The sequence below is a fragment of the Hyla sarda genome, chromosome 10 (genome assembly GCF_029499605.1).
Source record: "Hyla sarda isolate aHylSar1 chromosome 10, aHylSar1.hap1, whole genome shotgun sequence".
In the NCBI taxonomy this organism is placed as follows: domain Eukaryota; kingdom Metazoa; phylum Chordata; class Amphibia; order Anura; family Hylidae; genus Hyla; species Hyla sarda.
In genome coordinates this window covers 30,281,984-30,309,070 of record NC_079198.1, presented here as the reverse complement: position 1 = coordinate 30,309,070, position 27,087 = coordinate 30,281,984, and the positions used below count along the sequence as shown (strand labels likewise).

Below are 27,087 nucleotides of genomic sequence, written 5' to 3'. Positions count from 1 at the left end.
TTTTATGTTCCCAGGTTTCCTGTCCTGTGGTGGGAGGTCCTCTCCAGGAGTGCTGTCATGAGCGATCAGGTAAATAAAAACTCAAACATCAGTTTTTAAAAGATGCTTTTTCCTTTATTTCTTTCTAGCATGTTTCCCCATGTTCAGACTATGTTCACAACTAAGGCTTCATCACTCATATTAAGTTCCTAGATTTCGGCTTTTAGATGAGTCTTAAAATACTGCTGACCGGTACTCTGTTTATTCACAGCAGATCAGACACGCTGGCTTCTCCCCAAAATGGGGGTAGAAGATGTCCTTAGGTGGGGAGAAGGGGGGGACAGAGGTCCTGAGGGTACTGCAATAGTCTCTTCATTAAAAGTTTGTACACATATTAAGGTGTCTGTCTCAATTCTATACAAGAAAATGGGCTTCAAAAAAGGAGTATTCTTCAAAACTGCTCCCCCCATTCCAAAAAATTTGGGTTTATGCGTTTCCTATAATAAAAACAAAATATGAAGGGAATCTGGAATTTCATGGCAATCATTTCCCTTCCACTGCATTACTTAAGTCCACACAATCTGCTTGGTTTGAGTTGGCACACAGGCTGTGGCTTCGCTGGCGTTCCTTGGGATGGATGGCACTTGTTTTAAAGAATTACACACTTCCTTTTGGAGGATTTCTTCTTTTTCCCATTGTTGATCTTCTCTTTGTGCTTGCGGATTTCACGGACAAGAGTGTAGAACGCATCTTCAACTCCCTTGGGGTCAAGAAAATTGTAGAAAAAAAAAAAAGAAGAGTGAAAAGCAGGTTAACTATGGATAGGAATAGGAATTTTCCTCAGATTAGGTCCCTTACTGCAGCAACAACAGGATGGAATCTGCTTACATAATACTTTCCCTTTCTATAAACACTTGAAGACACCAAACAATAGAGAAAATTTCTCACCCGTCATAGCTTTCTTACACAATACTAAAGGGAGCCTGGCACAACATACAAAAGTGATGACCTGGGCTGACAATACAGTGCAGTTTTAAAGGGGTACTCCGCCCCTAGAGATCTTATCTCCTACCCAAAGGATAGGAAATAAGATGTCTGATTGCAGGGGTCCCGCTGCTGGGGACCCACGCAATATCCCTGCGGCACCAGGTGTTTGTTTAGAGTGCGAAGTGCAGCGCCAGAGGCTCGTGACGTCACGGTTACGCCCCCTTCAATAGACTTGCATTGAGGGGGTGTGGCCGTGAGGTCACAAGCGGATGTGACCGTGACGTCACGATCGTCCGCCCTGCATCGCCAGTCATCCAGTATGAGGGGGGGGGGGGTCGTGGTGGCACGATACTCCGGCCCCTATATCGCCCGTCATCAGGCATGGAGTGACGTTTGCTCCATGCAGCAGAAGACACTTGGTGCTGCAGGAGAGATGGCGGGGGTTCCCAGCGGAGGGACCCCCGCAATCAGACATCTTAGGGGATAAGAGGTCTAGGGGCGGAGTACCATAAACCATACCAAGAAATGTGGATATGGTTTATACACAGACATTGTTGGTGTAACCTGGGGAGTGGTCAGGGTATGTATGGTCACTGTCCAAGCTCTAGACATGTGCACAATGGAAAATTCTGTTCATTTAGTATGGCTATTTACAAAAAAGGAGAAATTGTTAACTATTTTTTATTTTTTTTGCAAAGCACATTTTACATTCTATCGCGTTCGTTATTCTGGAGTGAAATTATGGCTTCATTCAGATATGGCATTCATACCTGCATTCTTTTAGTAAAGTTACAATGAGGTTCAGTTTGCTTCTTTAATGTTTAAAAAGGCCTTTGAAAAATAAAAGCGGCAATCTGCTATGGGCAACTGGTCCACTATGCGCCGTTTCCATTAACGGCAATGCATTTCTGAGTTAATTTAGCTGAAAGGATGAACAGGTTCATGCAGAAAACACTGGGACTCTGCTGCAATGGAATTTCCAAGTATAATTTTCCAGCTGGATTCCGCCCAGAAAGTACCCCAAGTCACAGGTAAACTTTAAAGGACATGCTGAGTTTAATAAAGATAACTCATATGCGGCCTGATTGATAATAGAAGTAAAAGGCGGCATAAACGCGTGCGACTCTGCCTGCACGATAGTCAAGCCATGTAATGGCTAACTGGCACAGGCGGGGGTAAGTGGCACCCTGCCGTCAGCGCCGCTGCACCGCCCAGCTCCTCAATATTCCTCCCCTCCCTGCTCTGTAATGAAAAGGGAGAGGAGGAGGGAGGAATATTGATGAGCTGGGCGGTGCGGCGGCATCAGAGTGCCATTACCCCGCCTGTGCCAGTTAGCACTTAATTAGGATATACAGAAAAACAAAGATATCGGCTGAACGGCCAGGCGGATCCGGGCACAGTAGGCATCAAACTGATCAGCGTCCCCCCACTCAGTACCGCTGGTTAGTGCGGGGGGAGCAAGCTGACAGTTTTCCTTTAAAGTCAACAGCCTACAAAGAGCAGATAATATCGTTTGAAAATGTGTCCACAGCCTCTAATACCGTAGCACAAAGAGATAAGATGCATTCTTGTAGTCTACTGTATAGTCTACTAACTCAGGAATAAGCCAGGAAAGGCTTTCCCCTAAATATGAGTACCAACTACGCTTCTCTCCCCAATAAATCAGTGTGGATGCTTACCTGTCTTGTTTTGGCTGAGGTTTCTATGAATGGAATCCCATAACTCTTTGCTAGATCCTGTGCTTGCTTTGTGTCCACAGTCCGTGATGGAAGGTCACATTTATTACCAACTAATACCATTGGGACATCATCTGAATCTTTTACCCTGTTGATCTGTTCTCTGGAAAAACAAAATGTGGCGATCAATATTAAATGAAATAAAAAGAGCAGAACTTACAATTCACAAGTTTTATTCAGTGACTTGTCAAATGAACTGATGGGAAACAAAAATGCTCCAGAACTGTTCACATGTTGCTGCGATGGCATCTGTCTTGGCTTGGGATCTTAAAGGGGTACTCCGGTGGAAAGATTTTTTAAGTCAACTGGTGCCAGAAAGTTAAACAAATTAGTAAATTACTGGAAGGATTAAGATTTTATAATAGAAGTAATTATCAGCTGCTGTATACTACAGAGGAAGTTCTTTTATTTTTAAATGTCTTTTCTGTCTGATCACAGTGCTCTTTGCTGACACCTCTGTCCGTATCAGGATCTGTCCATTTGCTTGTACTCTGAACATTTCCTCACATGGACAGAGGTGTCCGCAGAGAGCACTGTGGTCAGACAGAAAGGAAACTCACTGTAAACCCATCAGTATGATTGTACCCTAAAAACACTACACTACCACAAAATAAAGGGTAAAACACTACATATACACCCCCTTACACTGCGCCCCCCCCCCCCCAATAAAAATGAAAAACACATACGGCAGTGTTTCCAAAACGGAGCCTCCAGCTGTTGCAAAGCAACAACTCCCAGTATTTCAGGACAGCCACTGACTGTCCAGGCATGCTGGGAGTTTGGCAACAGCTGGAGGCACCCTGTTTGGGAATCACTGGCATAGAATACCCCTATGTCCACCCCTGTGCAATCCCCAATATAGTCCTCAAATGTGCATGGCGCTCTCTCACTTCAGAGCCCTGTCGTATTTCAAGGAAACAGTTTAGGGCCACATATGGGGTATTTCTGTACTCAGGAGAAATTGCACTACAAATTTTTTGGGGGGGGGGGGGGGCTTTTTCTCCTTTTACCCCTTATGAAAAGGAAAAGTTGGGGGCTACACCAGCCTGTTAGTATAAAAAAAAAATAATTACACACTAACATGCTGGTGCTTTTTATTTTTACAAGAAAAGGAAAAAAAAAAGACCCAAAATTTGTAACGCAATTTCTCCCGAGTAAGAAAATACCCCATATGTGGGCGTAAAAAGCTCTGCGGGTGCAAAGCAATGTTCAGGAGTGAGAGCGCACTATGTACATTTTAGCCTAAATTGGTGATTTGCACAGGGGTGGCTGATTGTTACAGCAGTTCTGACACAAACGCAAAAAAATAAATACCCACATGTGACCCATTTTGGAAACTACACCCCTCATGGAATGTAACAAGGGGTACAGTGAGCCTTAACACCCCACAGGTGGTTGACAAATTTTTGTTAAAGTTGGATGGGAAAATGAAAAATAAAATACAGTGGTCCCTCAACATACGATGGTAATCCGTTCCAAATGAACCATCGTTTGTTGAAACCATCGTATGTTGAGGGATCCGTGCAATGTAAAGTATAGGACAGTGGTCTACAACCTGTGGACCTCCAGATGTGGCAAAACTACAACACCCAGCATGCCCAGACAGCCAACGGCTGTCCGGGCATGCTGGGAGTTGTAGTTTTGCAGCATCTGGAGGTCCGCAGGTTGAAGACCACTGGTAGAGGAAGTTGTACTCACCTGTCCCCGCCGCTCCGGACCCGTCACCGCTCCTCACCGCTGCCCTGGATGTCGCCCTCCATCACTGTCGCCACGTCCCCGGGATGTCCCCGACGCTCCGGCAAGGCCTCTGCTTCCCCGGCATCCTCGCTCTCCGTCGCCGCATCACGTCGTTACGCACGCCGCTCCTATTGGATGACGGGACAGCGTGCGCAGCGATGTGATGACGATGATGGAGAGCGCCGACGATGCAGAGGATCCCGAAGAGGACGCGCCGGAGCCCCGAGGACAGGTAAGTGATCGTCAGCGGACCACACGGGGCACCGTAAATGGCTATCCAGCGGTGGCTGAAGCAGTCTGCGCTGCCGGATAGCCGTTTATGCGATGGCCCAACATACAAAAGCATCGTATGTTGATGTTGCCTTCAACATGCGATGGCCTCTGAGAAGCCATCGCATGTTGAAATTATCGTATGTCGGGGCCATTGTAGGTCGGGGGGGGGGGGTCACTGTATATTTTTACTAAAATACTGGTGGTTACCCTAAATTTTTCATTTTCACATGGTAAAATAGGAGAAAAAAAAAAAAAAAGCCCCCCAAAATTTGTAAGAACATACCCAATATGTGGATGTAAAGTGCTCTGCGGGTGCACTACAATGCTCAGAAGAGAAGGAGCGCCATTAGGCTTTTAGAGAGAAAATGTGTCCGGCATTGAAGGCCACGTGTGTTTACAAAGCCCCCATAGTGCCAGAACAATGAAAAATTTTATTTCGTCATTTACTCAGCCCACTGTTCCAAAGATCTGTCAAACACCTATGGGGTGTAAATACTCACTGCACCCCTTCTTAAATTCTGTGAGGGGTGTAGTTTCCAAAATGGGGTCACACGTGGGAGGGTCCACTGCTCTGGTACCATGGGGGCTTTGTGAACGCACATGGCCCCCAACTTCTATTCCAACCAAATTCTCTCTCCAAAAGCCCAATGGCACTCCTCTTCTGAGCATTGTAGTACACCAGCAGAGCACTTGACGTCCACACATGGGGTATTTCCATACTCAATTTTGGGGGGAAATTTTCTCCTATTACCAGCATTTTGGGGAAAATATAAAAATGTCATTTACACATCCAACTTTAACAAAAAGTCGTCAAACACCTGTGGGGTGTTAAGGCTCACTGTACATCTTGTTACATTCCTTGATGGGTGTAGTTTCCAAAATAGTATGCCATGTGTTTTGTTTTTTTTACGATAGGGGCTTCCTAAATGTGACATGAAAAACCATTTCAGAATAACTCACTCTCCAAAATCCCATTGTCGCTCCTTCCCTTCTGAGCCCTCTACTGCGCCCGCCGAACACTTAACATATACATGAGGAATTTCCTTACTCGAGAGAAATTGGGTTACAAATTTTAGGAAGATTTCTCTCCTTTTACCCCTTGTAAAAATTCAATAACTGGGTCTAAAAGAACATGCGAGTTTAAAAAAAAATTAAGATATAGAATTTTCTCCTTCACCTTAACCTAAAGGGTTAACACACTTACTGAATGTCATTTTGAATACTTTGGAGGGGTGCAGTTTTTATAATGGGGTCATTTATGGGGTATTTCTAATATGAAGGCCCTTCAAATTCACTTAAAAACTGAATGATCCCTGAAAAATTCCGATTTTGAAAATTTTTGTGAAAAATTGGAAAATTGCTGCTGAACTTTGAAGCCCTCTGATATCTTCCAAAAGTAAAAAAATTTCAACTTTATGATGGAAATATAAAAAAATAGACATATTGTATATGTGAATCAATATATAATTTGGGATGTCCATTTTCCTTATAAGCAGGGAGTTTCAAAGTAAAAAAAAATGTCAAATTTTTCACCAAGAAACGATGCGAGTATTGACTAAAATTTTACCACTAAAAGTAGAATATGTCACGAAAAAAACCTCTCTGAATCAGAATGAAAAGTAAAAGCATCCCAGAGTTATTAATGCTTAAAGGGGTACTCCGCCACTAGACATCTTATCCCCTATCCAAAGTATAGGGGATAAGATGTCAGATCGCCGGGGGCCCGCTGCTGCGGACCCCCGGGATCTCCGCTGCGGTACCCACCTGTCATTACTGCACAGAGTACGCTTGCTCTGTGTGTAATGACCGGCGATACAGGGGCCGGAGCATCGTGATGTCATGGCCCGCCCCCTTAATGCAAGTCTATGGGAGGGGGCGTGATGGCCGCCACACCCCCTCCCATAGACTTGTATTGGGGAGGCGGGCCGTGACGTCACGAGGTGCCGAGCAATGACGTAACAATGCTCCGGCCCCTGTATCGCCCGTCATTACGCACAGAGCGAGTTTGCTCTGTGCAGTAATGATAGCGGGGTGCCGCAGCGGAGATCCCGGGGGTCCCCAGCAGCGGGACCCCATGATCTGACATCTTATCCTCTATTCTCTGGATAGGGGATAAGATGTTTGGGGCGGAGTACCCCTTTAAAGTGACAGTGGTCAGATTTGCAAAAAAAGGGCTGCGTCCTTAAGGTGAAAATGAGCTGCGTCCGTAAGGAGTTAAAAAGGTGGGACCCCAGCGGTGAGATCCCCACGATCAGACATCTATCCTTTGGATAGGGGATAAGACGTCTAGGGGCAGAGTACTCCGTTAAAAGGGGTACTCCGCCCCTAGACATCTTATCCCCTATCCAAAGGATAGGGGATAAGATGTCAGATCGCCGCGGTGCCGCTGCTGGGGAGCCCTATCCGCTGCGGCACCACGCTATCATTACAGCACAGAGCGAGTTCGCTCTGTGCGTAATGACGGGCGATACAGGGGACGGAGCCGCGTGACGTCATGGCTCCGCCCCTCGTAACATCCCGGCCCGTCCCCTTAATGCAAGTCTATGGCAGGGGGCGTGACGACCACCACGCCCCTCCCATACACTTGTATTGAAAGGGGCGGGCCGTGACGTCATGAGGGGCAGAGCCGTGACGTAACGATGCTCCGGCCCCTGTATTGCGCGTCATTAAGTGCAGAGCTAACTCGCTCTGTGCTGTAATGATATCGCAGTGCCGCAGCGGGGATTGCGGGGCTCTCCCGCAGCGGCACCGTGGCGATTTGACATCTTATCCCCTATCCTTTGGATAGGGGATAAGATGTCTAGGGGCACAGTACCCCTTTAAGCCTCCTAAGTGACTGCAGTCCTGGCCTCTCTCCCTGCATTAGTATGCATTTGTCTTTTCCATGAAATATCTCTGTATTATTTATTTTGGTCTAAGTTGAGCCATTTCATGTGTTATTCCCATTAGATTCATGACTAGCATAACACTTGGGTGTTACCATTACTCTTATAAAAGAGGTTTGTCCCTAGAATGTCTAATAAAGTCAGCAGCGATAGGACAGTACGCCTGTGGTGTACAACCCCAACTGGCAAGACCCAGTTGTCAATTTACTTATATATTAACTGGAGTAACCGAGGAAGAGAACAGAGTTCTAAGAAAAAATGCTTCAGAATAATTATATTACAGAAAATACAAGCATTTACTATAAACCGGTCAGGAGTGCAAACACATTTATTTAAAACCCAACACTATTTATTACCTTCTGTTGGTCAAAAAAAATAAAAAAAAATAATAATAATAATTGCACTCTCTCTCTAGGGTATCCCTGATAAGAAATACCACCTTCACCAGAAAAAAAAAAGTGCCCACTTATTTTGGAGGGTTGTGCCATGTACAGGCACAACACTATAACCGCACAAGAAAACAAAAGATTTGCTGCTATGTATAGGAACAACACTATATGACACAAGAAACAAAAGATCAGTCTGCTGCTCTAGAATTCCGCACTACCATCCATTCTCTGGGTGTGGATATCAATACTGAAATGTCTTGAACAAAATTGCTGGTCCGGGTGGCGTTGTTACTTTTTATATGTTTGTGACATGATATACCGTAGTTCTCATTATCTTCTGTGTATATTTTGGACCTGAACAAACTGCTGGGCGCTGAAGCGTGTTCTTATGTTTCCTATGTTATGAGCACTTACAAGATGAAAGTAAAAAAATTACGATCTATGGTGAATCTACAGTAGTGCATTACACACTAACTAGATTTAAGGCATTTTAGACTTGATTTAAGGCATTTCAGCATTACCTTCCATATTACACTTAAAGCGGTACTCCACCCCTTGATGTCTGATCGCGGGGGTCCCGCCGCTGGTTACTTTCAGGACGCTGGGTTTGGGTAGCTGTGTTTGTGACGTCACACAAGGGAGGGGTGGTGACTGCCGCCATGCCCCCTCCCATAGACATGAATGGAGGGGGAATAGTGTGATGTCACAACCGTCCAAACCCGGTGCAGAGAGAACGTGGGGGTCCCGCGGGACCCCTGCAATCAGATATATCTCCTAATCCTTTGGATAGGGGATAAGATGTCTGGGGCGCAGTACCCCTATAAATAATACCAGGATTCACAGATATGGGGAGCTATTTGTGAAGTCAAAAGACTGTAAGTAGCTGCGACACAAGAACTAAGGACAGATACTAAAAGGGCACATTCATGTTCAAGTTGAACATTTAATACAGAGGGAGCCACTGCACTTCACACAGGCGCTTCTTTTGCCCATGTAACTGTACCCTTATTCTTGTAGATGTAGATTCACAGCACATCAAATTCAGCTTGTGAGTACAGACCTTTAGTGTCTCTGCCCATGACAGGGCCTGAACACTGGTCACTTCACACAAAAAAAGAGAGTACCTATCAACTCAACTGTCCCTAATCCCCCTCCCCATCCTTCCCTGAGTCTAACTGACACTATCCCCACGTTAATTGTCTTAAAAAAAAAAAAAAAAAAAACACTCTCCGTTTATTGGTCCTTCTGCCAGCCAAGCGTGAGGGAAGAAGGGGGAGTGGCCCAGCAGGCGCAACATCATGTGAATCCTGCTAGGGCTCACTTCCGCCCTTCTTCCTGTGCAGCGATTATAAAATGATTATACCTAAGATAATGCATAGAAAGACCTCGATCAGCGCAGGGATGGGAAGGCAGACCCGATGCGTGTGGAGCACAGCGCTACACTGACTTGGCCAGTACGCGTCGGCTCTCCTAAGGGGGTGGAGCCTGATGACACGGCCGACCAAGTCAGGAGTGCGCCTTGCTGTGCTGTGGGCACAGCGCCTGCTCCCTCCTGTCTGATTGACAGATGGGGAGCTGTGCTGTGCTCGTCACGTGTCCCGGCTGCACTATGGGATCCCTAGTGGTCACCTTTTCAAGGTAAAAATAAAAATAGAATGGAAGATAATTTTTTAAAACACATTCAATTGGAAAGTTAATCATAATACTTCAATCTATAAAATCTAAGTTTTTTTTGGTGACAGTTACTCTGCAGGGTCAAGCACAGGTTTTAACCTCACTGCATAGAAGAGATTTTTTAGTAATAAGTATAAACAAAAAAAACTGCGTTGACAAAAATGTATAACTGGTTTTGACTTCCTAATATGTTTAATACCATGGAGGTAACAGTATCAAAGGCTTATACGAAATTACATAAGGGGCCTGTTTATTTTGGGTTTTTTTTCCCAGACACAGTGCCACACCAGTCCATAGGCTGTATCTGGTATTACAGCCTAGCTCTAATTAAAGCTGTTATCCAGGATTAGGAAAATATGCAGAAACAGCAGCCCTCTTGTTCTCAGTTTGTGTGCAGTATAGCAACTTAGCTGTATTGAAGTGAATAGAGCAGAATTGAAATACCACACACAACTCGAAGACAGAGATGGTGCTGTTTTGGGAAGAAAGCATCTATGTTTGTCTAATACTGGATAAACCCTTTAGATAAAGTATAGTATGTCGGTGGCTTCTAACCTGTAATGGTGGACATCCTCAAAGGATTTTGTATTATTAATAGCAAAGACACAAAGAAATCCTTCTCCAGTTCGCATGTACTGATCTCTCATGGCACTATACTCCTCTTGACCTGCAGTGTCGAGAATGTCCAAGAGACATGTTTCACCATCTATCACAACCTGCTTCCTGTACGAGTCCTGTAACAGTGGAAGAGATCAACACAATGCAATGTCATACATCATTTATGTGAAAGACTCCGATACTCAGGGACTCTTTGTCCACAATTCTAAGTCACACATGTAAGCAATCAGAAGTGACATGAATAACACAGGCTTTGAGTACAACCACCCCCATCATACTCTCTGGTGGTATAAAGTCATCCGAGTTCTAGAAAACAGTCGTGGTCTAGGATAAAGTGATCTCTTATTTATCTATTAACTCCATACATTACCTGAAATTCATTAAAGGGGTGCTCCAGTGGAAAACTTTTCTTTTATTCAACTGGAGCCAGAAAGTTAAACAGATTTGTAAATTACTTCTATTAAAAAATCTTAATCCTTCCAGTACTTATTAGCTGCTGAATACTACATAAGAAATTCTTTTCTTTTTGGAACACAGAGCTCTCTGCTAACATCATGACCACAGTGCTCTCTGCTGACATCTCTGTCCATTTTAGGAACTGTCCAGAGCAGCATATGTTTTCTATGTGGATTTTCTCCTACTCTGGACAGTTCTTAAAATGAACAGAGATGTCAGCAGAGAGACACCTGTCTCGGGAACCGCCCAGTTTAGAAGCAAATCCCCATAGCAAACCTCTTCTAAACTGGGCGGTTCCCGAGACACGGGTCATCAGAGAGCACTTAGACAGAAAAGAACAACCTTAACTTCAGAAGCTCATAAGTACTGAAAGGATTAAGATTTTTTAATAGAAGTAATTTACAAATCTGTTTAACTTTCTGGAGCCAGTTGATATATATATATATTTTATATTATATATATATATATATATATATATATATATATATATATATATATATATATACATATACACATTTTTCCTGGATAACCCCTTTAATAACCAAGATGCAATTAGTTTCGCTGCGCATGCGCAGCGAAATGCGTTGCGTCTTGGTTATTAAAGTTACGTCTGATCCTCTTAGCTGTGTCTATCGGGGTCTGTTAGGGCCGTGGTGAGCAGGCCGTATCCATTGAAGTCCTTTCTCCCTGCTATTTCTCCTCATCTCAGCCGGAGGGCAGCAGAGGACCCCACATTATTCTACACCTTTACCATTATTGTGTATGAGCTTACACAACCACCCAGGGAGAGCGGTTTTCCTGTTCTTATCCCACACCTGGTGTAGTCTGGTTTTACTCTACGGAGCGCTTGTTTCTTTGTTCCTATATGTTCTGTCACCCTTTACTTGTTGTCAATAGACCACATTTTTTTCGTGAGCCAATAACAGACTTCTACTAGTGACGGCCGCTATTTACTCTATGCTGTCAGATCAGGGGTGGAGGATACGTTAGACAGGTTTAAAGGGGTACTCCAGTGAAAAACATTTTTTTTTTTTTTAAATCAACTGGTGCCAGAAAGTTAAACAGATTTGTAAATTACTTCTATTAAAAAAATCTTAATCCTTCCAGTACTTATTAGCTGCTGAATATTTTTAAATTTCTGGAGCCAGTTGATATAAAAAAAAAAAAAAAAGTTTTTTCCTGGAATACCCCTTTAAAGTTACGTCTGATCCTCCTAGCTGTGTCCATCTGGGTCTGTCAGCACTGTGGTGAGCCGGCCGTATCCATTGAAGTCCTTTCTCACTGCTATTTCTCAAGAACATATAGGGACAGGGCCATCAGCAGTACTGGAAGATCCTTTAATGAAAACTTGGAGTAAAAGCAAAGTAACACAAAGCATACCTCAATAGTGGGATCGTATTCATCAACAAAATGGTTCTGGATGAGTTGGATGGTCAGAGCACTCTTGCCCACGCCTCCAGCTCCGACCACAACAAGCTTATATTCAGTCATTTCACTTGCAAAGATCCTTCCTGGAGAAAAAGTGGAAGAACAGGTGTAAAGTTACACACTTACTAAAGCAACAACACTGACAACCACAACGGACCCTACTGTGAACGGAGCCTAATGTGTATGACCAGCTTTAGCCTCTGTTCACATATGCCCTAAAGCTTACATTGCTGAGGGTTCTGGTTTAACAAACAATGGCTGTCTGAGTCAAGTGACCGCATAAACTCCAGAAAAAATCCATCTGAATCAAAAGGAAAGCTATGGAGGAGTCCCCTACAGATTCTAAAGTCTGGCTGGGTTCACACCATGTTTTTGCAATACAGTTCCCCTATCAGGTTTTTGATTAAACGGATTCCTCAAAATCGGACTAAACTGTATCAAAACGTGTGTACAAATTTTAACCCGTATACCGTTTGAAAAAATGATGTCCAGTTGCATCCGGTTTTAAGAAAAAACCATATACGATTTTAACTTTTGACTCCATTATGAATACAGTTTCACTTGTTTGATTGAAATTCCAAGAAAAAAAAAACTTTCAGTGTCAAAAACCGTATGGTGAAAACCAGATGGAACTGTATGCACATTCGGTTCTATACGGTTCCCATTGAATACCATGTTTAAAAAAAAATTAAAAAAAACGTATACGGTTTCCATACGGTTTTTCATCTGGACCAAAACAGTGTTAAGCTACGGTTTTGGGTACAGGAAAAAAAAAACTGAAAACCGTACAATACGCAAAAAGGACACAATCGGATACATCTTTTGGCATATGGTTTTCAATACGGTTCCGTGCGGTTTTCATATTAAAAACGTATACGGGAACTGTATTGTAAAAACATGGTGTGAACCCAGCCTAACATATGCAAGAGATGGACAGATCTCTTGGCCGCCCAGGTAGTTTAGAGCAATGCCGCCCACTTCCCTGTCTTAAAACTCACAATCGTTGCAGGTCTCAACAGTAAGACCAGGTGCAATCAACAACTTCAGACATGTCTGTCTGAGGCTTCAAAAGTCTAACCATAATACTTTAAAGGGGTACTCCACTGCTCAGCATTTGGAACAAACTGTTCCAAACGCTGGAGTCGGGAGCTCGTGACATCAAAGCCCCGCCCCTCATGACGTCACGCCCCCTCAATTCAAGTCTATGGGAGGACTTGCATAGACTTGCATTGAGGGGGCAGGGCCATGATGTCACGAGCTCCCGGCGCCGACTCCAGCGTTCAGAACAGTTTGTTCCAAACTGAGCAGTGGAGTACCCCTTTAACCTCTTAACCCCTTAAGGACTCAGCCCATTTTGGCCTTAAGGACTCAGACAATTTAATTTTTACGTTTTCATTTTTTCCTCCTCGCATTCTAAAAATCATAACTCTTTTATATTTTCATCCACAGACTAGTATGAGGGCTTGTTTTTTGCGCGACCAGTTGTCCTTTGTAATGACATCACTCATTATATCATAAAATGTATGGTGCAACCAAAAAACACTATTTTTGTGGGGAAATTAAAACGAAAAACGCAATTTTGCTAATTTTGGAAGGTTTCGTTTTCACGCCGTACAATTTATGGTAAAAATGACGTGTGTTCTTTATTCTGAGGGTCAATACGATTAAAATTATACCCATTATTATATACTTTTCTATTATTGTTGCACTTAAAAAAAAATCACAAACTTTTTAACCAAATTAGTACGTTTATAATCCCTTTAATTTGATGACCTCGAACTTTTTTATTTTTCCGTATAAGCGGCGGTATGGGGGCTCATTTTTTGCGCCATGATCTGTATTTTTTTTATACCACATTTGCAAAAAAAAAAAACTTAATACATTTTTTATAATTTTTTTTTTATAAAATGTATTAAAAAAGTAGGAATTTTGACCTTTTTAATTTTTTTCGTTCACGCCGTTCACCGTACGGGATCATTAACATTTTAATAGTTCGGGCATTCACGCACGCGGCGATACCAAATATGTCTATAAAACAATTTTTTTTACGCTTTTTGGGGGTAAAATAGGAAAAAACGGACGTTTTACTTTTTTATTGGGGGAGGGGATTTTTCACTTTTTTAAACTTTTACATTTTTTTTTACACTTGAATAGTCCCCATAGGGGACTATTCATAGCAATACCATGATTGCTAATACTGATCTGTTCTATGTATAGGACATAGAACAGATCAGTGTTATCGGTCATCTTCTGCTCTGGTCTGCTCGATCACAGACCAGAGCAGGAGACGCCGGGAGCCGGACGGAGGAAGGAGAGGGGACCTCCGTGTGGCGTTATAAATGATCGGATCCCCGATCCGATCATTCATTCAAATTGCGCACTGCCGCAGATGCCGGGATCTGTATTGATCCCGGCACCTGAGGGGTTAATGGCGGACGCCCGCGAGATCATTATGCACAGGACGTAAATGTACGTCCTGGTGCGTTAAGTACCACCGCACCAGGACGTACATTTACGTCCTGCGTCCTTAAGGGGTTAAGGACCCAGGACGTATGGGTACGTCCTGGGTCCTGGTCCTGCGATATAACGCGGGGTCACACGGTGACCCCGCATCATATCGCGGCGGGCCCAGCATCATAGTGAAGCCGGGACCTGCCTCTAATAGCGCGCGGCACTGATCGCTGTGCCGCGCGCTATTAACCCTTTAGCCGCACGCTCAAAGCTGAGCCGCGCGGCTAAAAACGAAAGTGAAAGTTGCCGGTTAGCTCAGGGAGCTGTTCGGGATCGCCGCGGTATAATCGCGGCATCCCGAACAGCTGTAGCACAGGAGGAGGTCTTCTTACCTTCTCCTGCGCTGTCCGATCGCCGAATGACTGCTCAGTGCCTGAGATCCAGGCTTGAGCATTCAATCGCCAAAAACACTGATTGATCCATTCCTATGGAGATGGATCAATCAGTGTAAAAGATCAGTTAATGCAATGTTATAGCCCCCCCTATAGGAGCTATGATATTGCATAAGAGAAGTGTAAAAAAATCATTAACCCTTTCAATTATCCCTTCCCCTAATAAAAGTTTGAATCACCCGGCATTTCCAAGAATAAAAAAAACATTATGTAAATAATAATAAAAATAAACATATGTGGTATCGCCGCGTGCGGAAATGTCCGAATTATAAAAATATACCACTTTTTAAACCGCTCGTTCAATGGCGTATGTGGAAAAAAATTCCAAAGTCCAAAATAGCGCATTTTTGATCACTTTTTATACCACAAAAAAGTGAATAAAAAGTGATCAAAAAGTCTGATCAGAACAAAAATGGTACTGATAAAAACTTCAGATGACGGCGCAAAAAAGCACCCTGAACACAGAAAAATTAAAAAGTTATAGGGGTCAAAAGATTACCATTTTAAACGTATACATTTTCCTGCATGTATTCATGATTTTTTTCTGAAGTGATACAAAATCAAACCTATACAAGTAGGGTATCCTTTTAACCGTATGGACCTACAGAATAAAGATAAAGGTATCATTTTAACCATATGGACCTACAGAATAAAGATAAAGGTATCATTTTAACCGTATGGACCTACAGAATAAAGATAAAGGTATCATTTTTGCTGAAAAATGTACTGCGTAAAAACGGTGTTTTTTTCATCAATTTTGTCGCACATTGATTTTTTTTCCCGTTTCACCGTAGATTTTTGGGTAAAATGACTAATGTCATTACAAAGTAGAATTAGTGACGCAAAAAATAGGCCATCATATAGAATTTTAGGTGAAAATTTTTAAGAGTTATGATTTTTTAAAGTTAAGGAGGAAAAATTTAAAATGAAAAAACGGAAAAAGCCCGGGTCCTTAACCCCTTAAGGACGCAGGACGTAAATGTACGTCCTGGTGCGGTGGTACTTAACGCACCAGGACGTACATTTACGTCCTAAGCATAACCGCGGGCATCGGAGCGATGCCCGTGTCATGCGCGGCTGATCCCGGCTGCTGATCGCAGCCAGGGACCCGCCGGCAATGGCCGACGCCCGCGATCTCGCGGGCGTCCGCCATTAACCCCTCAGGTGCCGGGATCAATACAGATCCCGGCATCTGCGGGAGTTCGCGATTTAAATGAACGATCGGATCGCCCGCAGCGCTGCTGCGGGGATCCGATCATTCATAACGCCGCACGGAGGTCCCCTCACCTTCCTCCGTGCGGCTCCCGGCATCTCCTGCTCTGGTCTGTGATCGAGCAGACCAGAGCAGGAGATGACCGATAATACTGATCTGTTCTATGTCCTATACATAGAACAGATCAGTATTAGCAATCATGGTATTGCTATGAATAGTCCCCTATGGGGACTACTCAAGTGTAAAAAAAAAAATGTAAAAGTAAAAGTAAAAAAAAAGTGAAAAATCCCCTCCCCCAATAAAAAAGTAAAACGTCAGTTTTTTCCTATTTTACCCCCAAAAAGCGTAAAAAACATTTTTTATAGACATATTTGGTATTGCCGCGTGCGTAAATGTCCGAAATATTAAAATAAAATGTTAATGATCCCGTACGGTGAACGGCGTGAACGAAAAAAAAAAAAAAGTCCAAAATTTCTACTTTTTTAATACATTTTATTAAAAAAAAATTATTAAAAATTTATTAAAAGTTTTTTTATATGCAAATGTGGTATCAAAAAAAAGTACAGATCATGGCGCAAAAAATGAGCCCCCATACCGCCACTTATACGGAAAAATAAAAAAGTTAGAGGTCATCAAAATAAAGGGATTATAAACGTACTAATTTGGTTAAAAAGATTGTGATTTTTTTAAGCGCAACAATAATATAAAAGTATATAATAATGGGTATCATTTTAATCGTATTGACCCTCAGAATAAAGAACACATGTCATTTTTACCATAAATTGTACGGCGTGAAAACAAAACCTTCCAAAATTAGCAAAATTGCGTTTTTCGTTTTAATTTCCCCACAAAAATAGTGTTTTTTGGTTGCGCCATACATTTTATGATATAATGAGTGATGTCATTACAAAGGACAACTGGTCGCGCAAAAAACAAGCCCTCATACTAGTCTGTGGATGAAAATATAAAAGAGTTAGGATTTTTAGAAGGCGAGGAGGAAAAAATGAAAACGTAAAAATTTAATTGTCTGAGTCCTTAAGGCCAAAATGGGCTGAGTCCTTAAGGGGTTAAAGGGGTACTCCGGTGAAAAACTTTTTTTTTTTTTTTTTAATTCAACTGGTGCCAGAAAGTTAAACAGATTTGTAAATTACTTCTATTAAAAAAATCTTAATCCTTCCAGTACTTATTAGCTGCTGGATACTACAGAGGAAATTATTTTCTTTTTGGAACACAGTGCTCTCTGCTGACATCATGACCGCAGTGCTCTCTGCTGACATCTCTGTCCATTTTAGGAACTGTCCAGAGCAGCATATGTTTACTATGGGGATTTTCTCCTACTCTGGACAGTTCTTAAAGGGGTACTCCGGTGAAAACCTTTTTTCTTTTAAATCAACTGGTGGCAGAAAGTTAAACATATTTGTAAATTACTTCTATTAAAAAAATCTTAATCCTTCCTGTACTTATTAGCTGCTGAATACTACAGAGGAAATTCTTTTCTTTTTGGAATGCTCCCTGATGACATCACGAGCACAGTTCTCTCTGCTGACGTTATTATAATAATAACTTTATTTATTGTTGTCCTTAGTGGGATTTGAACCCAAGTCCCCAGCACTGCAAGGCAGCAGTGCTAACCACTGAGCCACCATGCCGCCCTTAGCATACATCTGCTATGCAGGGTTGCTAAAATGGACAGAGATGTCAGCAGAGAGCACTGTGCTCGTGATGTCATCAGTGTTCCCAAAAGAAAGGAATTTCCTCTGTAGCATTCAGCAGCTAATAAGTACTGGAAGGATTAAGATTTTTTTATAGAATTAATTTACAAATATGTTTAACTTTCTGCCACCAGTTGATTTTTTTTCCCACCGGAGCACTCCTTTAAAACGGGAGCGTCGGGAAGGTTAAGTGGGATTTTTATTTGGGCATCTACCTAAAAAAAGGTTACCTAGCTACTTGACTGTTTAACTCAGTGTTTTCCAACTAGCCAACCTTCGGCTGTCTTTGCATGCTGGGAATTGTAGTTTTGCAACAGCTGGATGCACACTGGTTGGGAAACACTGGTGTAGCTACTGGGGGGCTTCTACCTAGAAGACGAGGAGTCCCTACCTAATAGGGAGGAATTCCCTACCTAACTTCTGAGGGCTTCAACCCAATAGGGTGGCTTCCTAATTACTGGGGGCATATCTTAATTACGAGTGTCAGTGAGGGAATCATGTTGGACTTTTACCTATTGGCTTCACAAAGTCTAGAGCCACCCCTGCTGTCCTGTCATTAAAGAAAAAAAGTATTGGTAAGTACTTGGAAAAAATATCTATACCCAAAAGATGGTATTGGGACATCCCTAGTTATTTTATTTTTATAGTCTATGACACTGTTTCCTAACCAGGGTGCCTCCAGCTGTTTCAAGACTACAACTCCCATGATGCCTGGACAGCCGAAGGCTGTCCCAGGCATGCTGGGAGTTGTAGTTTTGAAACAGCTGGAGGCACACTGGTTGGAAAACAGAGGTCTATGACAATTTGGATGGGGCATTAAATGGATTGTCCCAACTTAGTGACCCCCACTCATATGCCAATTGTGCCCATGGAGGGGGTTCAGCACTCAGGACCTCTGTCTTCCAGCTGGAAACTCACAATAAACCCAGAGGTGTGAACAGACCTTTAACCCCTTAAGGATGCAGGACGTAAATGTACGTCCTGGTGCGGTAGTACTTAACCCCTTAAGGACCAGGCCATTTTACACCTTAGGACCAGAGCGTTTTTTGCACATCTGACCACTGTCACTTTAAACATTAATAACTCTGGAATGCTTTTAGTTATCAATCTGATTCCGAGATTGTTTTTTCGTGACATATTCTACTTTAACATAGTGGTAAAATTTTGTGGTAACTTGCATCCTTTCTTGGTGAAAAATCCCAAAATTTGATGAAAAATTTGAAAATTTTGCATTTTTCTAACTTTGAAGCTCCCTGCTTGTAAGGAAAATGGATATTCAAAATATTTTTTTATTTTATTCACATTTCCAATATGTCTACTTTATGTTTGCATCATAAAATTGACGTGTTTTTACTTTTGAAAGACACCAGAGGGCTTCAAAGTTCAGCAGCAATTTTCCAATTTTTCACAAAATTTTGAACCTCGCTTTTTTTCAGAGACCAGTTCAGGTTTGAAGTGGATTTGAAGGGTCTTCCCATTAGAAATACCCCACAAATGACCCCATTATAAAAACTACACCCCCCAAAGTATTCAAAATGACAATCAGTAAGTGTTTTAACCCTTTAGGTGTTCCACAGGAATAGCAGCAAAGTGAAGGAGAAAATTCACAATCTTTATTTTTTACACTCGCATGTTCTGGTAAACCCAATTTTTGAATTTTTACAAGGGGTAAAAGGAGAAAATGTATACTTATATTTGTAGCCCAATTTCTCTCGAGTAAGCACATACCTCATATGTCTATGTAAAGTGTTCGGCGGGCGCAGTAGAGGGTTCAGAAGCGAAGGAGCGACAAGGGGATTTTGGAGAGTACGTTTTTCAGAAATGGTTTTTGGGGGGCATGTTGCATTTAGGAAGCCCCTATGGTGCCAGAACAGCAAAGATAACCCACATGGCATACCATTTTGGAAACTAGACCCCTTGGGGAACGTAACAAGGAATAAAGTGAGCCTTAATACCCCACAGGTGTTTCACGACTTTTGCATATGTAAAAAAAATATTTTTTTTTTCACTAAAATGTGTGTTTCCCCCCAAATTTCACATTTTTTCAAGGGTTAATAGCAGAAAATACCCCACAAAATTTGTAACCCCATCTCTTTTGAGTATGGAGGTACCCCATAAGTTGGCATGAAGTGCATTACGGGCGAACTACAATGCTCCGAAGAGAAGGAGTGATATTTGATTTTTTGAGAGCAAATTTTGCTCGGGGGGCATGTCGCATTTAGGAAGCCCCTATGGTGCCAGAACAGCAAAAAAAAAAAAACACATGGCATACCATTTTGGAAACTAGACCCCTTGAGGAACGTAACAAGGAATAAAGTGAGCCTTAATACCCCACACGGGTTTCACGACTTTTGCATATGTAAAAAAAATATATATTTTCTTTTCACTAAAATGTGTGTTTCCCCCCAAATTTCACATTTTTGCAAGGGTTAATAGCAGAAAATACCCCCCAAAATTTGTAACCCCATCTCTTCTGAGTATGGAGGTACCCCATAAGTGGACCTGAAGTGCACTACGTGCGAACTACAATGCTCAGAAGAGGCGGCGCACCATTGAGCTTTTGGAAAGAGAATTCGTTTGGAATGGTAGTCAGGGGCCATGTGCATTTACAAAGCCCCCCGTGGTGCCAGAACAGTGGACCAGCCCCCACATGTGACCCCATTTTGGAAACTACACCCCTCACAGAATTTAATAAGTGGTGCAGTGAGCATTTACACCCCACTGGCGTTTCACAGATCTTTGGGACAGTTGGCTGTGTAAATGGAAAATTACATTTTTCATTTTCACGGATCACTGTTCCAAAAATCTGTCAGACACCTGTGGGGCGTAAATGCTCACTGCGCCCCTTATTACATTACATGAAGGGTGTAGTTTCCAAAATGGATTCACATATGGGGGGGTCCATTGTTCTGGTACCATGGGGGCTTTGTAAACACAAGTGGCCTTCAATTCCAGACAAATTTTCTCTTCAAAATCCCAATGGCTTCTCTTCTGAGCATTGTAGTGCACCCATAGAGCACTTTACATTCACATATGGGGTATGCTCTTACTCAGAAGATATTGGGTTACAAATTTTGGGGGGCTTTTTTTTATTTTCCCTTGTGAAAATGAAAAATTTAGGGTGACACCAGCATTTTAGTGAAAATGTTTTTTTTTTTCACTTTCCCATCCAACTTTAATGAAAATTTGTCAAACACCTGTGGGGTGTTCAGGCTCACTATACCCCTCCTTACGTTCCGTGAGGGGCGTCGTTTCCAAAATGGGGTCACATGTCTGTATTTATTGTTTTGTGTTTATGTCAGAAGCACTGTAAAATCAGCCACCCTGTGCAAATCACCAATTTAGGCCTCAAATGTACATGGTGTGCTCTCACTCCTGAGCCTTGTTGTGCGTCCGCAGAGCATTTTACGCCCACATATGGGGTATCTCCGTACTCAGGAGAAATTGCATTACAAATTTTGGGTGTCTTTTTTTTCTTTTACCTCCCGTGAAAATAAAAAGTAAAGGACAACACTAGCATGTTAGTGTAAAAAAAAATTTTTTTTTACACTAACAGGCTGGTGTAGACCCCAACTTTTCTTTTTCATAAGGGGTAAAAGGAAAAAAAGCCCCCAAAATTAGTAATGCAATTTCTCCCGAGTACGGAGATACCCCATATGTGGCACTAAACTGTTTCCTTGAAAAACGACAGGGCTCCGAAGTGAGAGAGCGCCATGCGCATTTGAGGACTAAATTAGGGATTGCACAGGGGTGGACATAGGGGTATTCTACGCCAGTGATTCCCAAACAGGGTGCCTCCAGCTGTTGCTAAACTCCCAGCATGCCTGGACAGTCAGTAGCTGTCCGTAAATGCTGGGAGTTGTTGTTTTGCAGGCTCTGTTTTGGAAACACTGCCGTACAATACGTTTTTTATTTTTTATTAGGGGGACAGTGTAAGGGGGTGTATATGTTGTGTTTTACTCTTTATTATGTGTAAGTGTAGTGTAGTGTTTTTAGGGTACATTCACACTGGCGGGTTTACAGTGAATTTACCGCTAGGAGTTTGCTCTGCGGTGAAAAATTTGCCACAGCCCAAACTTCAAGCAGAAAACTTACTGTAAACCCGCCAGTGTGAATGTACCCTGTACGTTCACATGGGGGGGCAAACCTCCAGCTGTTTCAAAACTACAACTCCTAGCATGTACTGACAGACCGTGCATGCTGGGAGTTGTACTTTTGCAACAGTTGGAGGCACACTGGTTGGAAAACCTTCAGTTAGGTTCTGTTACCTAACTCAGTATTTTCCAACCAGTGTGCCTCCAGCTGTTGCATAACTTCAACTCCCAGCATGTACTGATCGCCGAAAGGCATGCTGGGAGATGTAGTTATGCAACAGCTGGAGGGATCGCAACTACAACTCCCAGCATGCAGAGACAGCTGTTTGCTGTTTAGGCTTGCTGGGAGTTGCAGTTTTGCAACATCTGTAGAGCTATAGTTTAGAGACCACTGCATAGTGGTCTCCAAACTGTGGACCTCCAGATGTTGCAAAACTACAACTCCCAGCATGCCCAGACAGCAAACTGCTGTCTGGGCATGCTGGGAGTTGTAGTTTTGCAAGATCTGGAGGTGCACAGTATAGAGATCACTTTGCAGTGGTCTCAAACTGTAGACCTCCAGCTGTTGCAAAACTGCAACTCCCAGCAAGCCTAAACAGCTCTCTGGGCATGCTGGGAGTTGTAGCTTTGCAACATCTGGAGGGTTACAGTTTAGAGACCACTATAGTGGTCTCAGACTGTAGCCCTCCAGATGTTGATAAGTAACTCACCGGCTTCCGTTGGATCCAGGAAGCTGCGTCGCGGTCCTCTTCTTCCGCCGATCGTCGCCCGCTGCCGCCGCTGATCGTCGCCGCCGCCGATGGGTAAGTGGATCTTCGGCGCCGGTCCCTGTCGGTTTCCCCGTCCTGCCCCGCCTATTGTGGGAGGGCAGGATGGGGAAACCGAAAGTAAACCCCTCCGCCCCCGATCTGCTATTGGTGGTCGAGTCTAGACCACCAATAGCAGAGATAGGAGGGGTGGCAACCCTGCCACCTCACTCCTATCGCTACAGGGGGATCGTGGGTGTCTAGGACACCCGCGATCCCCCTTCTATTCCGGGTCACCGGGTCACCATAGACCCGCATGACCCGGAATTGGTGCAAATCGCAAGTGTGAATTCACTTGCGATTTGCGCCGATCGCCGACATGGGGGGGTCTAATGACCCCCCTGGGCATTTGCGCGGGGTGCCTGCTGATAGATATCAGCAGTCACCCCGGCGCGATCCCCGCCCGGTGCGCGGCGGGGACCGAAATTCCCACGGGCGTAAAGGTACGCCCTTGGTCCTTAAGTACCAGGGAGCAAAGGCGTACCTGTACGCCCTTGGTCCTTAAGGGGTTAACGCACCAGGACGTACATTTACGTCCTGTGCATAACCGCGGGCATCGGAGCGATGCCCGTGTCATGCGCGGCTGATCCCGGCTGCTGATCGCAGCCAGGGACCCGCCGGCAATGGCCGACGCCCGCGATCTCGCGGGAGTCCGCCATTAACCCCTCAGGTGTCGGGATCAATACAGATCCCGGCATCTGCGGCAGTGCGAGATTTGAATGAATGATCGGATCGGGGATCCGATCATTCAGAACGCCGCACTGAGGTCCCCTCTCCTTCCGGCTCCCGGCGTCTCCTGCTCTGGTCTGAGATCGAGCAGACCAGAGCAGGAGATGACCGAAAACACTGATCTGTTCTATGTCCTATACATAGAACAGATCAGTATTAGCAATCATGGTATTGCTATGAATAGTCCCCTATGGGGATTATTCAAGTGTAAAAAAAAAATGTAAAAAAATGTAAAAGTAAAAAAAAAGTGAAAAATCCCCTCCCCCAATAAAAAAGTAAAACGTCCGTTTTTTTCCTATTTTACCCTCAAAAAGCGTAAATTTTTTTTTTGACATATTTGGTATCGCCGCGTGCGTAAATGTCCGATCTATTATAATAAAATATTAATGATCCCGTACGGTGAACGGCATGAACGAAAAAAAAAAAAGTCCAAAATTCCTACTTTTTTAATACATTTTATAAAAAAAAAAATATAAAAAATGTATTAAAAGTTTTTTATATGCAAATGTGGTATCAAAAAAAAGTACAGATCATGGCACAAAAAATGAGCCCCCATACCGTCGCTTATACAGAAAAATAAAAAAGTTAGAGGTCATCAAAATAAAGGGATTATAAACGTACTAATTTGGTTAAAAAGTTTGTGATTTTTTTTAAGCGCAACAATAATATAAAAGTATGTAATAATGGGTATCATTTTAAAATCGTATTGACCCTCAGAATAAAGAACACACGTCATTTTTACCATAAATTGTACGGCATGAAAACGAAACCTTCCATAATTAGCAAAATTGCGTTTTTCGTTTTAATTTCCCCACAAAAATAGCGTTTTTTGGTTGCACCATATATTTTATGATATAATGAGTTATGTCATTACAAAGGACAACTGGTCGCGCAAAAAACAAGCCCTCATACTAGTCTGTGGATGAAAATATAAAAGTTATGATTTTTAGAAGGCGAGGAGGAAAAAATGAAAACGTAAAAATTAAATTGTCTGAGTCCTTAAGGCCAAAACGGGCTGAGTCCTTAAGGGGTTAAAGGGATTATGCAGGGATAGTAAACCAGAGCTAATTTGTTCCAAAAACAGCACATGTCTGTGTGTGATCCAGAAGATCCAGGGATCACACCTCCCCCGTTCTCATGGATCAGGCTCAGAGATGAGGAAGTAAATTGCTTACAATGTAATTCCCAGAACTGTGTTTAGGATAAGTGGCCTCCAGGTGGCGCTCTGTACAGTTTGCACATACATAGATGTATAGAATAATGGTGCAGGGTGTCTGGCTGTGTCCTGCAGTAATAACAGTGTGTACAGGACCCAGCTGATGCGGCATTTCCCAGCAGGTAGCGCAGCCCCTCCCCTTCAGTCCCCGGGGAACAGCTGATGGTCCGGGGAGGGGTCTGTGACTCCGGAGACACGGGGGTATTCTCATCACACAGAGGGCGGCTCTTACCGGCTGCTGACGTCCCGGGGGCCTCAGTCCTCCTGCCGCTGCCTGTCCCGATGCTCCGCTCAGTCACTCCCAGCCGCTCTCCCCCGGGTCACAGCCTCTCAGGCGCTCCCATCCCGCACCATTGTGTCTCTCCTCCCGCAGAGCTGACACCAGGGATCCGGAAGTGCCCACAGCCCGACCGCACGGACGCGCCCAATCACACGCTGACGTTAACCGGACACTTCCTGTCAGCCGCGGCGGCCAATCAGAGGCTGCAGTCTGTTGATTGACACCCGCTGCCCCGCCCCCCGTCCCGGTGTCTGGAGGGCTCAGCTGAGGGCAGTGTAGTGTATGGAGGGCAGCAGGGATGTGACGGGACAGGCGGCCGGTGCTCTATTACAAGGAATGAAGCAATTGTTCCCTGTTATCAGCCAGGAAGAAACATCCCGTAGTGTCCTATAGTGGGGCTGGTTCAGTGTTTCCCAACCAGGGTGCCTCCTGCTGTTGCAAAACTACAACTTGGCTGTCCGGGCATGCTGGGTGTTGTAGTTTTGCAACAGCTGGAGGCACCCGGGTTGGGAAACAGTGTCCTATAGTGGGGCTGGTGCAGTGTTTCCCAACCAGGGTGTCTCCTGCTGTTGCAAAACTACAACTTGGCTGTCCAGCAATGCTGGGAGTTGTAGTTTTGCAACCAGGGTGCCTCCAGCTGTTGCAAAACTACAACTCCCAGCATGCAATTGGCTGTCCGGGCATGCTGGGTGTTGTAGTTTTGCAACAGCTGGAGGCACACTGGTTGGGAAACAGTGTCCTATAGTGGGGCTGGTGCAGTGTTCCCCAACCAGGGTGCCTCCTGCTATTGCAAAACTACAACTCGGCTGTCCGGGCATGCTGGGAGTTGTAGTTTTGCAACAGCTGGAGGCAGACTGGTTGGAAAACAGTGGGCTGGTGACAGGAAGTCCAGGAAAATCCTTCCCTCAGTTCACACACAGCAGATCTGCGGCAGAAATCTCTGTACGTTTCGTATTTGAATAGAGCTGGGTGGGGCCGGGTGCCATCATATCCTCACTCAGGGGGTCAAGTCCTGGTGAAAAAAAATGAGGGAACTCATCCAAGAATTGCACTCAAAAGAGCTGGTCCTGAATGACTACTTCTAATGGGAACGGTGTTCCTGCTGTGGAAAAAGTGTAGGAACTCTGTTCCCACATGTTCCTGTAGGACTTGAGCCCTGTCCTCACCCATATGTATGGAGCTCCAGACCCAGGGATATATCTGCAAGAAATGGGAGTGATAGGAAATGGGCAGCCCTCCCCCTAATAAAGAATAGTGGTAATAGTGCCCCAGATTGTACTAGTGGCCCCATGTTAGTACCTGGAGGGATGTTTTGGTAATTCACCCTTTGTGCCCCTACTCAGCCTCCCATTGCTTTTGTTTGCATTATGGAATTACCACCATGGATCTCAGTTGGTGGATTCTGCGAGAAATTTTGATTTCCGACCCTTTATTTTTTATGTCAAATTCAGTTCGAAGTGGGCGCCGATTTCAGAGAGGAAATTCCTTGCCTAATTTTCATAGGCTGTATTCACATAACAGAAAATTGTGGAATGTCTGCCCAAAAAACACAGGTAGACATTCTGCAAATCTGCATGTCTCCCTGACCGTGAAGTCTGGCTAGACAACAATGCATTTCCTAGTGGAATCCACAAAAACAATGAACATGTTAAAGGGGTACTGCAGTGGAAAACAATTGTTTTAAAATCAATTAACTCCAGAAAGTTAAACAAATTTGTAAATTACTTCTATTAAATAATCTTAATCCTTCCAGTACTTATCAGCTGCTGTATACAACAGAGAAAGTTGCGAATTTCTTTTCTGTCTGACCACAGTGCTCTCTGCTGACACTTCTGTCTGTGTGAGGAACTGTCCAGAGCAGGAGAGGTTTTCTACGGGGATTTGCTCCTGCTCTGGACAGTTCCTGACATGGACAGAGGTGTCAGCAGAGAGCACTTCCTGTGGAACACAGCAGCTGTTGGGTGTGTCTGAC

At 43.7% G+C, this 27,087-nt stretch overlaps 2 protein-coding genes across 3 annotated transcripts in view; one reads left to right on the top strand and one right to left on the bottom strand.

The window, feature by feature from the left end:
• Positions 1-27,087, top strand: part of KASH5 (KASH domain containing 5) — a 250,514-nt gene that overhangs the window by 120,653 nt on the left and 102,774 nt on the right. The window contains exon 19 of one of the 2 annotated variants that reach the window (XM_056541656.1): positions 8,013-8,723. The exons of the other annotated variant lie outside the window; for it this stretch is intronic. Within the exon in view, the coding sequence (XP_056397631.1) occupies positions 8,013-8,142 (130 nt within the window). The 3' untranslated portion in view covers positions 8,143-8,723. Of the gene's footprint in view, positions 1-8,012; positions 8,724-27,087 lie in introns of those variants that run through there. 2 annotated transcript variants of the gene reach the window in all.
• On the bottom strand, positions 93-25,274 carry LOC130293178 (GTPase HRas-like). Its single transcript, XM_056541657.1, has 5 exons — positions 25,068-25,274; positions 12,115-12,245; positions 10,216-10,394; positions 2,646-2,805; positions 93-739 (listed from the first exon to the last, which is right to left on the bottom strand). Exons 2-5 carry the CDS (start codon positions 12,223-12,225, stop codon positions 629-631), a joined length of 561 nt encoding a protein of 186 aa, XP_056397632.1. The 5' UTR covers positions 12,226-12,245; positions 25,068-25,274; the 3' UTR covers positions 93-628.

What these genes read in the sequence shown, in the direction of transcription:
- LOC130293178 (XM_056541657.1), bottom strand. Translation starts at nt 12,225, where the DNA reads ATGACTGAATATAAGCTTGTTGTGGTCGGAGCTGGAGGCGTGGGCAAG. An exon ending in AATACGATCCCACTATTGAG is followed by an intron (nt 10,395 to 12,114) that starts GTATGCTTTGTG and finishes CCACTGTTACAG; the next exon opens with GACTCGTACAGGAAGCAGGT. An exon ending in GAGGATGTCCACCATTACAG is followed by an intron (nt 2,806 to 10,215) that starts GTTAGAAGCCAC and finishes TTGTTTTTCCAG; the next exon opens with AGAACAGATCAACAGGGTAA.